Consider the following 14,782-nt stretch of genomic DNA (forward strand, 5'->3'; position numbering starts at 1 on the left):
TTCGTGTCTTTAGTTGAAGGTCAAATGCCAAGAGAATCTCAAATCATCTTCTCCGAGGACCAAAAGAAAGATCGGAGTCAGCTGCCATGAGATTAAATAGCAGTGTCTTAGTCCCCACATGATGAACAAAAGAAAATACTATTCAAGCTAATCACAGGCTTAAGATTGCCAGAATCACTCTCCTTCACTATTATTAAGACTCGATTAAGTCTTCGAGGAGAGAAGAAGAAGAAGAAGAAGAAGAAACAATTAGATCAGGCTTGTAGACTAATCTAACACCATACATTCCACAAATATTAATTGACTGCTACCAACAAAGCAACTATTAATTGTCAGCAACTATTTCACAGCGGAAACAATGCTGAACAAAATAACCATTTTAGTGCTCCGACTATGTCAGCTATCAAAATTCAAGCAGCAACTATTTCTAATCTCACATCTCAACGACGATAAAAGATTCATGTAATCGATCCTAAATAATTAAGATTTAGGATCTTGTTGTTGTTGATGATGATGATGAATACATCTAAGATAAGAAATAAAATGATTTTGAACAAATACCTAATTGAAGATTAAGTTAAGGGCAAGACAGTCATTTCGTCTATTAAATTAAGGGCAACAAACCTGTCCTGATTTGTGGCCGTCGGTGAACACCCTGCGGCGGAGGTGATGGTGTGGTGGAGGAGGATGCGGTTAGTGCCGTAGTCGTTGGACTTGTGCCCGCCGACGATGCAGACAACGGAGAGGTTATCGCTGTACGCGCCTGGGATGGCATTGAGCACGCTGAGCCAGTTGACAGTGAAGGTCACGACGCAGGCGTCGACTCCGCGGGCGCCCCCACCTGGAGGAGGCGGCGGGCGCTGTGGCACCTGAGTGTGGCATCAGCCGGCCCCGCCGTGGTTGGCGCGGCGGGAGCGACGGGCAGCCCACGACGCCGTTGGCCGAGGCCCCGTTCACCGACGGAGGTTCGCACTCTGCGGCATTGTGGAACGGCGGCGCCTGTCGGAACACGAGGTCTTCGGAGTCGTCGGAGGCAGCGGTGAGGCGGACGACCCAGGGCATGATTTCGCCACTAAGCCGGCGCCGGTGGCGTCCACGCGTCTAATATCGAAAAGATCAGCGAGGCGGGCAATCGCGGACACCAGGAGGAGGGCGAGCGTTCCCCCCGATCTCCGTCGGAGCGAACAAGAACGGTCGAAATGACGATCTTGCCCTCAACTCAATCGTCGATTCGACACGTGATGATATCACGTGCAGAGGTTTAAAAATGTATATATAATATAATATTTTTTGAAATTTTACCCCTTATATTTTAGATATATTAGCTTGGTAATTTTTATACTTAAAAAAATTTATATTCAGATCCTTATAATTTAAAAAATAAAATAAATAATTTTATTTATCCTAACGTCGTCGTTAGTGACATTGATAAAAAATAAAATATATTATACCATAATTTTAACATTTCTTTCATTTCTAACACCTAACATATATATATATATATATATATATATATATATATATATATATATATATATATATATATATTCAAGTAAAAGTACTCATGATAGCTTTCTAGTATAGTAAATGCAAGTTGAAATCTAACATTCGGCTGTTATAGATTTGGTTCAACTGGTGCAAAAGAACAAATGATCTCCAGAGTCATCCTAGGTTTGCATGAACAAAATCATCTCTATTCTATACACAAATCAATGAAGGTATAATTTTGTACTACTTCAAGTTGTTCCTATGAAGCTATACATCTACAAGTGGCTCTAATGAAAAAACCTTCACCAGCACCATTAGTAGTTAAATCCTACGTATCGATCTGTCATCTTAGTTGGCTTTCATGACTCCCTAGCAATCTCCAGAATTCCCAGAAGAAGAAGAAGAGGGTTGCAACAACATATTGGGACCACCAGAACTGTAAGGAGCAATGCGGTGAACAGCATGTTTCATGGGTTCAAGCAAGTCATCTTCGATATATTTGTACCTGCAAGGGTTGAAGCATAAGTACGGAAGCACACATTATTCACTGGTTAATCAACAACAACTAGTAAAGGGAGAAAGTAAACTTACATCTGACCACAAAATTTATTCACGACCCTATTCAAATTGACAACTTGATACTTTAATTCGATAACCTGCTCATCATTGAAATCATAAAAATCCTTCTCTATGTACATAGAGAGCCTCTCCACATTGGTTTCCAGCTGCTGTTGCAGGTCTTCAAATAGATGCTGCTTTATTTCCTTCTCCTCCTGCGTCATCTTATCCTTAAAAAGTTCGTCCCCAAATACGTAGAATGCCAATGGATATGTGTATCTAAGGACACGTCTTGACCTGAGGAGTTGTCGTGATCCCTCCAGCACCCAGCTGTAATCTTTGATCATAGAGTTCTTGTTTTCTGATTCAGATATTTTTCTTTGGATATTTTCGTTAAGAGTATTTTCCTTCTTTAATGAATCTGCATGAGTCATATATCGATTGTAATAATGCATGTAACGTTGTAGTCTTTGCTTCACAGCCAAAAAACTCATTTCTTTTTCTCGTGTAAAACTGTTACAAGTATGGCCAGTTATTGTGCTCCACGTATGTTCTGCCCCACAAGCACCACCACATAACCAACTGCAAACATCCACAAAAGCCTAGTAGTTGGTTTGCTTTCTAGATTAGCTAGTTTAAAAAGAATATCAAAGAAATAAATAAGGAAAAATATGATCAGATTATGTAACACATGCATCATGATTAACAATGGCAAATTCATTTAAAGAAAAGAAAAACAGTGGCAGATTTATACCAAGTATTATTAATTGTTGCAAGAGACAGCAGCAGACCTACAGTTGTTGGTTTTAGTGTTCACATATACCAAACAAGTCAGGCAAAAGTCAAGTCAAGAGTTCTGCATAATTGAGCAACTCACTCAGAGAGTTATGACCATCCCCATATCCTTTTGACGCAAAATAATGTGACTCAAATCCCTGAAACAATTCGTTCTAATCGGAACTATCAAATGAGCTCTGAAATCAATATGGGGTTTTTTTGTTGTCTACAATCTACATGGCATTGCAATTTAGGAGTCTGTCTTCATGGCATTAAGATTATCATCTACGGTGAAAATGTTCTGAAGCTGATGCTAGCAACCATAATCCAAAACAAACAAGGTAAAAGAAGAATTACAAAGAGCTAATACTTTTGTCTTTGATCAGGAAGGTGGTGATTTTAATGAATTAGCAAACAAACAGACAAATATATTCAGATACTAGAGCTCCAACATAGTAATTCAGGATTCATGGTGCACCAACTTCTCATTTTCTTTCCCTTGTTGCTATATCAAAAACCCCTCATAAAAATTCTCATGATATCACCAATCCATCGACATATAGGTTAAGGAGGATCAATTGGTTTCACAAAGAATATAAAACTTCCACGGAAATATACGTATACGTTTTAAACATTTTACAGTTTAGTCAAACGAATGAGCTTCAAATATACGAGAAATTCAATTGCTAACTAGGAAGAAGTAAGAAATGTCTACACAATTAAGAGTTGAAATCAGTCATGTGTTTGGTTTTGGTGTTTTGGGTTGACTTGAACAGATCGAGGATTTAGTTAAAAATCAGTGCTCGAATCAGCAGTGGGTTATCAAAGAGAAAAAGAAAGTTCATTACTGATATCTAGGCAACCTTTGAATCAGACCAAACATTTTTCACTGTTACAAGTATAATCCTAGCTGCAATCTAACATGCCATTTATGAAAATGAAGTGGGCTAACCAAAACTTTTCTCCATCAAAATAAAATTTCATAGGAAGAGATCTTACCAGAAATGTTGGTCACATCTACATCTGACCAAGTTACAGCCACCATTCTTTTCAACGAGCTTGTTGCACTTGGGGCAGGGCTTCGTGTTAACCATGATCCAGTCTGTATTCCCTGATTCGTCACCGCATTTCTGGACCCAAAGTTTCCACATCTGGCACGAACATGGTGAGTGTGCTTCAAGCGAGCAATTAAAACAAAACTGGAACCCACATATGCACTCAACCTCAAAAACATTACTTCCATCGACTCGTATTGCATTTCCACAGTGTGGATTACTGGGGCACCATTTGATGTTGTCATTATCTTCCACATAAGATTCAAGAAGAAATCTCTCGAAGCGTTCGGCAAGACATGGGTCCTTTCGGCTTACTAGATTACGAATAATGACATCATCACAAATAGCAGTGCATTTTGTGTCCATGCACCTAATGGTCCTTTCCCCATCTTTTATCCTGATGATAAAATTCTGTGTCCAACCTAGGCAAAAAAATAAAAAAGGAAGCAAGCACAGAGAGAACAGTAAGTGGTAAGGATAACAATGTTACAAGTTAAACTAAGACGAAGGTTCAAAATCCTGCACTGTGCAACTAAAGAATCAAACAATAAAACTATTTTATGAATAACAGGTGTTGATAAAAAACAGAGTAAAAGGAATAATTTTGAAGTTTTGCATGACAAACTACTTACTCATGTCAATTCATTGATATCCTAAGAACTCACATACTTGAAAGAAGATACAGTAAACTAGTACTTTCTTAACAGCTTTCATCCTAATCAATACTTCGTTCACCTTGCTTGCTCTTGTTTCTTTTGAACGAATTCAGAAAGTTTAGTGCTTCACCTTTCTATGACCTCACTATCTTTTGAAAGTACAATCTCAGTATACACGAATGTTCATTTTATTCCTTAAATCTGAATTCTGGATCGTGGTTATGAGAATTCTAGCTTCAAAACTAGGTGGTTATAAGCGAAAGAGTTCAATGAATAATTTGGCAAGGCAACTGCTTTAACTTTCTTTAACCTCGGTACCTTCTGAAAGACCAATCTCATTATATGTGAATGTTGGGCCCATTCCTTAGTCTCGATTCAGGTCATGTTTATGAGCAATAGTCTTGTAAAGCCGATTGTAACAATCCAGCTAGAACCAAAGAAGAGGAGAACTCACAGTCGTTACAAAACAAGTGTCCGCAGTCCATCTTTGTGGCATCGAGGACGGCGACATCTTCGAAACAGACGTTACAGGTGATTACGGCGGTCGACGACCCCAAGATGTCAAGGTCTCTGTCGTCCGAAATGACCACCCCTGCTTCCTGGAACAACGGTTCTTTGCCCTTCCGTTCAAAAGAGTCGTACACCTTCTGCACATTCCACCGGTAATAGATGAGCAACGACCTGGCCTGCTGCTCGTTTATGAGCAACAAGCTCATCACGTTCTGCAGAACTTCCTTCTGAGGAAAACAAAGTTCCACGGTAGATTAGTACACTTCCCCCTTGACTTTACAAGTACGACGAGCAACCATAGCCAGAACTATAGCGGGAGATTACCTGTGCGGCCAGAAGAGACTCCGCTGAGATGACCTATAATTTGCCGGCGATGAACGGACAAAGAAATTGAAGTCAGAACCAACAAGAAGGCAATCTCCAGAGACATCAAGAAAACAAGAAGATCAAAACCGTTTCCAGACGGGAAGAAACCCTCATCGTCGGAGCAAAAAAGCCGTTAACGAGTAAGGGAGGAGGGTCTTTTTACCGAGGCAGTGGTCCAGATCTTTTCGATGGGCTCTTCCACCAGGATATCATTGAGATCATCACCGTGATCCTCCTCGAGGGAGTAAGAGCTCCCGCCGTAGTCGCCATCGCTCTCATCGAAGTAGTAGTCGTCGTCGTCCATGAGATCGCGGGAAAGCCGATGCGGGGATCGTTGCGGAGGAAACGGGGGGAAGTCGGAGATGTAACAGTTCCTACTGCGGAATGGGATATGGGAATCGCAGTCAATTGGGAGTTAATATTAGGGCGATTAGAAAACATGTTTTATAGTTACTTAAAAGATCATTTCAGGTTTCTTCGTCCTTTAATTATAAGAAGGTTTTCTTCGACTCCTTCCTTCGTAACACAGCTTACCTTATCTTGCATCATTAGCCATGCTAGAGAGAGAGAGAGAGAGTCCTTAAATAGGAACAATAAAATAAAATAAAAGTTATATATATATATATATATATATATATATATATATATATTATTTACGCAATTTTTTCGTCTAAATTGAAGTTTTGTGCATCTGTTTTTATAGATTTCATTATGATTGACTCTTCAGATAATGATTTTGAAAATCCAAATAACATTAGTGTCCAATTAATATATTATATATGCCCATAGAATAAATTAATTTTGTTTTCTCCTTTATTTGATGAAAGTGTTAAAAGGATACTTTTAAGTATTTTAAATTTTATTTTTTTAAAAAAATCTCTCCAATAATTGTGATGAATAATAATTAGCATGAGTTTATTTAATGCTAATAATAGTGATATATATACATATATGGAATTTAGGCACTTAAAGGAATGTATATATATATGTATGGAAGGCCTAAATATTTAGGAATATTTATAAATAAAATAAATATTTATTTATGGTTCATTTATTTATGTTACATCCATAAATATTATAAAAACCCTTTGATTTGAAGATCGTCGTTGTCCTATTGAGACTTAACACATATCTACTATCTTATTGACAAAGCAATTTGATTAGATTTGTCATGTCAATCATAATAAAAAAATATTTTTTAATCAAAGATAACACATCAAGTAGTTAGGGATCTCAAAATATAAATAAGAGTTTCTCCCGATATGATTGAAGTTTTTCTCTCTCTTGTTATCACATCTTATGTTTTACTTGGGACATGTTCATCATGTAATAGCTAACTCGATCATTAGAAGAATCACATGAGGTATAATTTCAACGGAGAGGCATACAATCAATTGACATGGAAACCCTACGTTACATGCTTAACTTTAGTAAATGGATCGACATTCCAATTTGAGAACGAGGATAATTGAGCAAATATTTTGTTGTCAAAAAAGATTTTTACGGAGTCAAGGTTTTCACCATTATTGTATGGAGATGTTAATTATAAGTTGTACAGCATAGTACAGTATAAAACATTAGACATCTAAGTCTCTTATAACCCCTCAAATAAAGTTTAAACGAATTTATACTCTACGCTCGAGAATTATCCATCACTCTGAACTATCGTATTGATACTATCAATACAAACTTACGACACTATCGAAACTTCTCCATCACTCTTTTTATTTATTTTTATCACACCTATATTATAAATATAATCTCGGGATGAGCCAATTGAATTGTTAGCCACCTTTTTTTTTCTTTTACTTATTCCATTTATTTTTGATAATATAATATTTTTAATGACGTGAAAATAAAATTTTCAAAACTTAGGAAAATATTAGAATGTGCAAAATTAATACACATGAAAACAACCTCTATTGACATGATGGCGCGCTGTTTCTACTTGGCCCTTCTCATCCTCTCGTCTCCCGTAGCGGAGATGGTTTAGGGTTTCGGTTTGGAGATGGCGCTGACCAGCTTCATCGTGACGGTGGTGGGCGTCGGCGCCACCATCCTCCTCCCCGGGGACGTCAAGCGGTCCGCGGCCATTCTCCGCCACGCCTGACACTGGCTCGAAGAAGAGTCCGCCTCTGCCTCCAAGTACGCTCACCAAACCGTCCTCCTTTCTCGATGAAGGATCCTATGCTCTCCATAATGTTACTGTTTCTCCTAACCTTTAAGTTCTGTAGAATCATAGATTTATAATGTTATGGAAGTCGTAAGTGGATTTGATGCCTATTCTGTACATTCTTGATGTGCAGGATCTGCAATTGGTGATGTTGGCTTATTTTATGCCCAAATAATTCAGGTTCTTCTGTTGATCACTGTTTAGGGATTTTGTGCTGCGACTTCAGTTTGTGACAACTTCTATAGTGACCTGATTATTACTTTAGTTACACATGAGATAAGATTCTCTGAGAAAAAAAAAAAAGGGTGCAAATGATGGAACGGAATTTAAATTGTTGGCACACATCATGTTTGATGAGATCATTATCCCAGGTTGTCAACAAGTCTGTTGAAGCTAAAAGAAGTTATAGTACCATAACTCTGTGTTACCCGTAGTTGTTCATGCCCTAGCAGTGATTAATATTTTTGAATTGCCGTATGAAGATGGATAGTTGGAAAACAAAATGAGTAAAAAATTGTAGAAAAGCAAAAAGAGATGGATGCCATATGAAAGATGCCTTTTTCTTAATCGGGGAATGCTGTTCCCTTGGAATGATCCTAAATATGTAACATATGCTAGGCTATCTACATTCCTGTAGTTCTTATTGTTTTCGTGCAAAATTGCTGCAAACAGGAAGTAGTATTGTGCATGGCCACCTCGGTATTTTCTTAACTATTTACCTGACTGATACTGGTTGTTAGTCACGTATGATTCACACGATTTATGTTTGACTATATTCCTTGTCAGATTTAGCATTGTTTGTGTAGTTTCTAATTTTTGACTTTTTAAGGGAATGCTGCTAACCTCGCTACTTCTGCATGGTTATGTCCTGCATTTATAAGCCTATCGTCTACAAGTTTTTGGAATGGGAATTTTTAGAATTTGGACATCAATATGTATTTTTTTTAATAAAGATCAAGAGATAGATATCAGGTTTGAGTCCATGTATAAGCGTCATGCACGCCAGTACAATGTTGCACAAGTGACAGGTCTCAGTTTCAAGTTCACGTATGAGCGTCATGTACGCCCAATAGAAGTTTCTTTTATTTTTTGTAGTATTTGAAGTCCTTTGACAAGTTTGTGTGCGTGTATCATAATTAGAACTTGACCTACTGAATGTCTGAGCAGGACCTGAAGGAAGCTGGATCAAACGGACACCTACCTGAATATGAACCAATCTCAGCCATGACAGGCATCTTTTCATTGAGTAAATGCTCGAACTTTATCAAACAAGCTTAAGACTAGTAAAGATTTTAAAACTTTGTAACGTACTAGTGTTATTAATGAAATTAGAATCTTTTCTTATGCTGTGGAATTTTCTCTGTTGCCAAGTTACTTAGCTGTTAGTCTCATTTTAGCATTTCTTATGCTGTGCGATTTTATTATTCCCACATTTATTTGGTAGTTAATGGCTATTCAGGTCTAGCCTTTGTTGCCTCAGTGACATGCAGATTGTTTCAAGTTGTGTGGTAGAGACTGCAGGCCTTACATTATTAATTGCTTTTTCATCCTAGAGCTATCCAGACACATAGGTACTTTTAGTGTAGCCTAAATATGATTTGCAAAATTGGTGATGTTGGTTCTATCTTACGGATGGTGGTTCTAGGCCTTGCCAATGTTGGTAAGCATAGTCGGAGAAATCATGTTTCTCCATTTACTGTTTGCAGCAAGATGTGATTGCTCAAAAACTATATAAATATGAAGTGTGCACTTAGCTTCACTATTGCAGGGGAGAATTCTTGCAGGGTTTAGTCTCATATGATATCTTCTGAAAATGAAAAGAAGAAAAAAAAACACGTGCATTTAGTGTCTATGACACTGGTTGCACAAGGACTGGTTTGAAGCAGATCATGTTTTTGATGTTTGCCATGCATATATGCTATACCAGTTAGGTTACAAGATTTTTTTTTTTTTACTATAAAATCTGTTGGTATGACCCATAAAAATTGAAGTAGTTAGTGTTGCCTATTATTCTTGTCTTTCTTGTCATGTGTCTGTGCATGACGAATGCAAAGGTATGGGAGCCTTTGATGCTTAGTGGACCTCTGTTGTAGATAGTTGCTTGCTGCAGCGGATTTCACATCTAAATCTGCTCAATTTCTGATTTCTTTCACACATCTATGGATCGATCAGCGCTCAAGAAGTTGGATTCTTAGGTTCCTAAAAAAGACATTCCCAAGGATGAGAAGCAATAGAACATTGTGTCATTTTTTTTATTTATTAAGGTCAAACATAAGTGAATGCATCTACAAGTTTGTGTTTAGGAATATTCATAATTGAATGTTTTTGTCAAGTACCGGCGGCAACCAGCTTGGCTCATTCTGACATATCCATCACTATATTTCTTGAGAACTATGGATATTATCACATCATCTGCTGATGTTTATAGACTATTCTTCCTTTCATCTCTTGAATTATGCTAAGACGTATTCTTTAATGAATCTTGCAACTGTCTTAGATTTATATCTACACCGAAACTCATGGGTTGGCAATATATTTACAGGTGCCTATATGATGTTTCAAAACCAAGTAATGGTTTGAAATCAAATGTTTAATATTTGTGTTGTAGTATCTGAAACCAGCTTGGATTCACTGGATAAAATCTCTGGTTAGTGCATGAAAATTGTGTTATCTGGTACCACACTTTGGTTTGTGCATGAAAATTATGTTGAGAAAACTGATGGTTCCTGGTGTTTTCAAGGTTTTGATAGTCCTAAGTTCACAGTTTCTGCATTTTGCAGGTGATTTGCAATCAACCAGCACCCACAACAAAGCCAAGTAATCCACCCTGAATGGTAAAAGTGTCTGATTATTCTTTTAATTCTTTTGGTTAGTTGAAGAACTGCCATTAACTCACGAACTAGATGGACAGATTATTTATCAGAGGTGAGGGGATGATGGTGAGTACTTGTAACTAACATACATCCCTTATGAAAGCCCTTTTCAGTATGTAGTGCTTACAACCATTACCCCCAAATTGAATACAAGTGGTTCTTTACATCCCAACTCAGAACTTTGATTGGAAGCAACTTGATCGATACTAATGATGAACAAAGGTGATGAAGACCTGGAAGTCCCATTTATATAATCCAACCCAATAGTCTATGAACATGTGTTGATGGCCTCTGACATTGCCCAGAAGATTACATTCAATAGAATTCTGTGTGCAGGCATGCTGTGATGATGATGGCTCTTATACCTCTCCTATTTCTCCTTTTCCAGAGCAGGTAAAACAAGTGTGCTTCAAAAGTACTTAGATCTTCATCATATACCATTTGGGTTTACATACACAGTGTATGAGGAAATGAACACACACAACCTTTATGTCCCCAGCAAGCTTCATTCTTCACAAAATGAAATCATTCGATTCTAACCCTAATCACCATAAACATGTTTTCCGGTATCTAACCGGCGTTTCGCAGTGATGTGTGTGTAGCAGGCAAACTCAAATTCAAATCACAGGCTTCAAACATGTGTATGTATTATTACTCTGTTTAGCCTGCATGCATGCATGCATGCATGCAGCGACGTGCTCGAGTGATCGTCTCTAGTTCATCATCTGGTGGAACTCATGGAAGTCGAGTTCGCCATCTCCGTCGAGGTCGTAGGCTCGGATCATGGCCTTGCACTCCTCCATCGACCTCTCGTCCCCCAGCCGGCTCAGCATCCGCTGCAACCCCCGCGGCGTGATCCTCCCCGACCCCTTCACCGCCTCAAACATCTCGAACGCCTTCCTCAGCTCCTCCTCCTCCCCCTCCTCCGCCGCCTTCCCTCCCCCCCTCTCCTCCATCAACCTCACGAAGTCTTCGAAGTCCAACAACCGGTCCCCGTCCGAGTCAAGGTCCGCGATGGCCGCCTCCGCCGCCGCCACCGGCATCTCCTCCCCTATCGACACGAAGGAGGCCCTGAGCTCGTTGCAGGAGATCCTCCCATCTCTGTCCTGATCGAAGTGTCGAAACACCTCCCACAGGACCTCCATCCTATCTCTTCCCCCGGGAGCGGGCGGCGCATCCGCGGGGAGGCTCAGCTTGGATCGTTTGGGGGAGAACCATCTGGCTGCTTTGGACATGACCACGCTGGCCATGGCGAGTACCGTGAGAGTCTTATGGAGGGGGAGGGAGAAGACTATTGCAGGATAAGTATGCTGAGGGGGAACATAGTGTGACGCTGGGAAGGGGCATAAAAGAAGAGAGAGTAGCGTACAAGTTGCGATGCCGGACAAGTCATCTCGACATCTTTGAATGCGAGGAAAGTTCGCGGGAGCTTCCTGAGAGGAAAAAGAATGGGTAGATAGCCATGACCGGTGATGCCTTTACAGAACAAGTGGGATGTGGGCGGAGAATATATAGATCCTTGGAGTGGGGCTGTGGGAACTCCCATCATCGCCAAAGTTCTTAGCTACTCGAAAGGGAATGAACGGTAGGTTGCTTCTTTCCTACCCAAACCAATATGTCATCGTGTGCTATCTACCTTTTCGGTTTAATCATGGTGTTTTGATCCCATCAACCATCTTGTCAATACCTAATCAAAACCGAAAACTCGGCTCCAAAAACACTTAATATAAATCAAAATGAAAGAAAATGCATCTTGTTTGCATATTAAATGGCTGAAGATGATGTCATATTTGTCGTTGGAATTGTTCTTGACATCGAATATACATTAGACATTTCTACTTCTCGATCGATTACAGCATCCCAGTTCGATGTGGCATGCATGCCTTAGTTCTTCTAGCAGACAGCTCCTTCCAGGTTCGGTTCATCGAGAGATCCTCCTCATGTATGGAGTCTCTGCATCATTGCGTAGGGACTCGAGGCTCAATTCCTCCTCCTCCTCCCCATGTCCTCACTCGCTCTTCTGCCTGCATGGCCTGCGCAATAGCACCTCAATTACTTTGCTGAATTCAAGCCACATCGAACTTTGCTGTATGTCCATCTTTTTCTTCTCGTCTTAATTTATCACAAATATGTTTTGGTAAAGCAAAGGGCATCGTGAGCTCAATCTTTAATTCAAGCTTCGGAAACCTCACCTCTTTCTGCCATTTAGTTCTGGCTGTGATCAGTAGCAGAACACCGGTCTGCGCCGCCGTCCCGATCAACATCCCAGTCCAGATGCCCTGCACAACAAATCGCCGAATGAGTTCCTACGATCCATACGTTGTCAGCTTGCAAATGCCAAGCTCATTCATTACTGTCTCTTACCAGTTCATCGAGCTCAAGCTTGAATCCAAGAACAGCACCGATAGGCAATCCGAAAAGGTAATAGCACGCTGTGTTCACGAAGGCAACCAGGGTTTGCCAACCAGCTCCTATCGACACTCCTGCCGATCGCAACAATCTCATTCGTGACCCGCGACGTCGATGAATTCTAGTTTTGTTTTCCTGCATCGTTGAGACGAGATACCTGAGAGCACAGGTTGAATGCTGTTCAGAAGAATCGTGGCACCGAGAAGATATCCTAGCTTGGATGTCTCCCTGATCAACTCAGGGACATCCGTGAACAGCTCCGCCAGTCGCTTCCGGAAGATGAGAACCACCGCCGTAAAGAAGATCCCAATCAAGACCGATGTGGCAACGGCGATGACTACAGAGAACTTTGCTGCTTTCGGATGATTCGCTCCGAGTTCGTTCGATACTCGCACACCGATGAATGGACACAGAAAGAAACAAGAAATTTTAGCCCATGCCAGCAGATGTCTGAGCAAGATAGATAGATGCCTACCTCACTGCGGCATTGAAACCCAGAGCAACCATCAAAGTCCATGCTTCATAGTTCATGCTGCCCGATCGAACAAACAATTATCGCTCAGGGTTCGGTTCTTCTTACCGATCAACAAGAGAAAGGAAGAACTGCTAACCAGATAGAAATAGCACCAACCGCGATCTCTGGATTCTTTAAGCAACCCACCAAGATGATCACTGCACTGTAATACCAGAGCTCCAAACTGTCATACAACGAAGTGAAATTAAGACTCTCATCACGGCATTATCTCAGAATTCAGATTGAAGCACCCACCACAGCATTATAGCCGACGCAAGCGAAAGTTTTCCAAAGGCACCCAGGTTTTGGAATGCCGATAGCGAGAATCCTCTCCATGATTCCGGGAAGAAGCCAGCCAATAGATAGATCATCTGAGCCAAGTTTATGAGCCACCATGAGACGTTCTCGACCATCGCAGCACCCAGCAATCCATGACCAAGTTTGGATACGAAAACCCAGTTCAGCAAGGCATGGACGCCGAGAACTGCCCCGGAAACTAGCGTTACGACCCAGACCTTGCTCTGTGATTGGAAGAACTTCTGCAGAGGAAAATTCACTGCATAAGCGTATAGCTGAGGTACGATCCATCCACAGTATTTGCCGGCAACTTCTGAGATGTCTTTGGACTGATGCAATAGCCTCAAGATGGGTGTGGCAAACACATAAAGTGGTGTCAGAACCATCGCCGTTGCCGCTGAGATGACCCACGATCTCTGCATGTAAATTCCCAGCATATGAAATTGCCCGGCACCGACAGCCTGACCGCAGAGAGTCTCCAAGGCACTTCCCATGCCCAGCTACAGAGAAAAAGGAAAAGGGCTGCGTTGAGATTTATATATGTTGTCCTTAATTAGATTGCCACTCTTCACTCTGTAGTTCGGACGCAATCTAACAATATCATGCTATAAATTTGATTACCATGGTACCGTAGGCGAAGCCAGCGATGACGCCCTGAGCGACGGAGACCGCGGAAAGCTGAAGGGCGCCCAGGCGGCCGACGAAGGCGGCCGTGACCGTGGCGATGGAGAACTGGAACGTCCCCGTGAGTATCGCCGGCCCCGCCAGGCTCCATGTCTGCTTCGACTCCTCCCGGATCTTGGAGAGCAGCCTGCCCATGACTGCCCACCACCTCGGAGGACAGCTCTCGCCTCACCCTCTCTCTTTATGCTTGTCGTGGTTCAAGGAGGCTGGCGTGACGAGCTCGCCTGCTGCATGCGGCCGCGCGTTCGCTGTCCCCCTTGAGGCCGCGAAACGTGGACAGGGGAGGGTAGGTGAGCTTTTGTTCTCTTCGGAGGTCGGTACGGAGGCAGCGTGGCTCCTCGAGCTAGCGTGATTGGATTCTTGAATTGGGACCCATTGCTTTGTCAGCTTTGCAGCGAATCCGACGCTGGTTCGTTGAAGAG

General features: G+C 41.1%; 3 protein-coding genes and 1 long non-coding RNA gene across 4 annotated transcripts; 1 reads left to right on the plus strand and 3 right to left on the minus strand.

Moving 5' to 3' along the window:
* Positions 1 to 1,594: 1,594 nt before the first annotated feature.
* LOC135611651 (probable E3 ubiquitin-protein ligase ARI2) lies at positions 1,595 to 5,806 on the minus strand. The gene is made up of 6 exons (XM_065107289.1): positions 5,574 to 5,806; positions 5,369 to 5,401; positions 4,989 to 5,271; positions 3,823 to 4,300; positions 2,080 to 2,628; positions 1,595 to 1,993 (listed from the first exon to the last, which is right to left on the minus strand). The coding sequence occupies exons 1-6, from the start codon at positions 5,712 to 5,714 to the stop codon at positions 1,858 to 1,860; spliced, it is 1,620 nt and encodes a 539-aa protein (XP_064963361.1). The 5' UTR covers positions 5,715 to 5,806; the 3' UTR covers positions 1,595 to 1,857.
* Positions 5,807 to 7,349: 1,543 nt separating this feature from the next.
* On the plus strand, positions 7,350 to 8,927 carry LOC135612022 (uncharacterized). The gene is made up of 2 exons (XR_010486713.1): positions 7,350 to 7,555; positions 8,751 to 8,927. It is a non-coding gene; the product is annotated as an uncharacterized LOC135612022 (long non-coding RNA).
* A 1,934-nt stretch (positions 8,928 to 10,861) lies between these two features.
* LOC135612021 (probable calcium-binding protein CML41) lies at positions 10,862 to 11,922 on the minus strand. The gene has a single exon (XM_065107741.1). It carries the CDS (start codon positions 11,704 to 11,706, stop codon positions 11,170 to 11,172), a length of 537 nt encoding a protein of 178 aa, XP_064963813.1. The 5' UTR covers positions 11,707 to 11,922; the 3' UTR covers positions 10,862 to 11,169.
* Positions 11,923 to 12,245: 323 nt separating this feature from the next.
* Positions 12,246 to 14,601, minus strand: LOC103983748 (protein DETOXIFICATION 33-like). Its single transcript, XM_009401020.3, has 8 exons — positions 14,298 to 14,601; positions 13,635 to 14,176; positions 13,477 to 13,563; positions 13,342 to 13,397; positions 13,023 to 13,262; positions 12,821 to 12,939; positions 12,649 to 12,735; positions 12,246 to 12,489 (listed from the first exon to the last, which is right to left on the minus strand). The coding sequence occupies exons 1-8, from the start codon at positions 14,493 to 14,495 to the stop codon at positions 12,415 to 12,417; spliced, it is 1,404 nt and encodes a 467-aa protein (XP_009399295.2). The 5' UTR covers positions 14,496 to 14,601; the 3' UTR covers positions 12,246 to 12,414.
* Between the last annotated feature and the right edge of the window lie 181 nt (positions 14,602 to 14,782).

The sequence above is a fragment of the Musa acuminata genome, chromosome BXJ2-5 (genome assembly GCF_036884655.1).
Source record: "Musa acuminata AAA Group cultivar baxijiao chromosome BXJ2-5, Cavendish_Baxijiao_AAA, whole genome shotgun sequence".
NCBI classification, from domain to species: Eukaryota; Viridiplantae; Streptophyta; class Magnoliopsida; order Zingiberales; family Musaceae; genus Musa; species Musa acuminata.

Coding starts and splice junctions, on each gene's coding strand:
- LOC135611651 (XM_065107289.1), bottom strand. CDS start 5,714: ATGGACGACGACGACTACTACTTCGATGAGAGCGATGGCGACTACGGC. Junction 5,272..5,368: donor AGTCTCTTCTGGCCGCACAG/GTAATCTCCCGC, acceptor TGTTTTCCTCAG/AAGGAAGTTCTGCAGAACGT. Junction 1,994..2,079: donor AATAAATTTTGTGGTCAGAT/GTAAGTTTACTT, acceptor CAACCCTTGCAG/GTACAAATATATCGAAGATG.
- LOC135612021 (XM_065107741.1), bottom strand. CDS start 11,706: ATGGCCAGCGTGGTCATGTCCAAAGCAGCCAGATGGTTCTCCCCCAAA.
- LOC103983748 (XM_009401020.3), bottom strand. CDS start 14,495: ATGGGCAGGCTGCTCTCCAAGATCCGGGAGGAGTCGAAGCAGACATGG. Junction 13,564..13,634: donor GCGTCGGCTATAATGCTGTG/GTGGGTGCTTCA, acceptor GTTGTATGACAG/TTTGGAGCTCTGGTATTACA. Junction 13,263..13,341: donor GGGTTTCAATGCCGCAGTGA/GGTAGGCATCTA, acceptor GTCCATTCATCG/GTGTGCGAGTATCGAACGAA.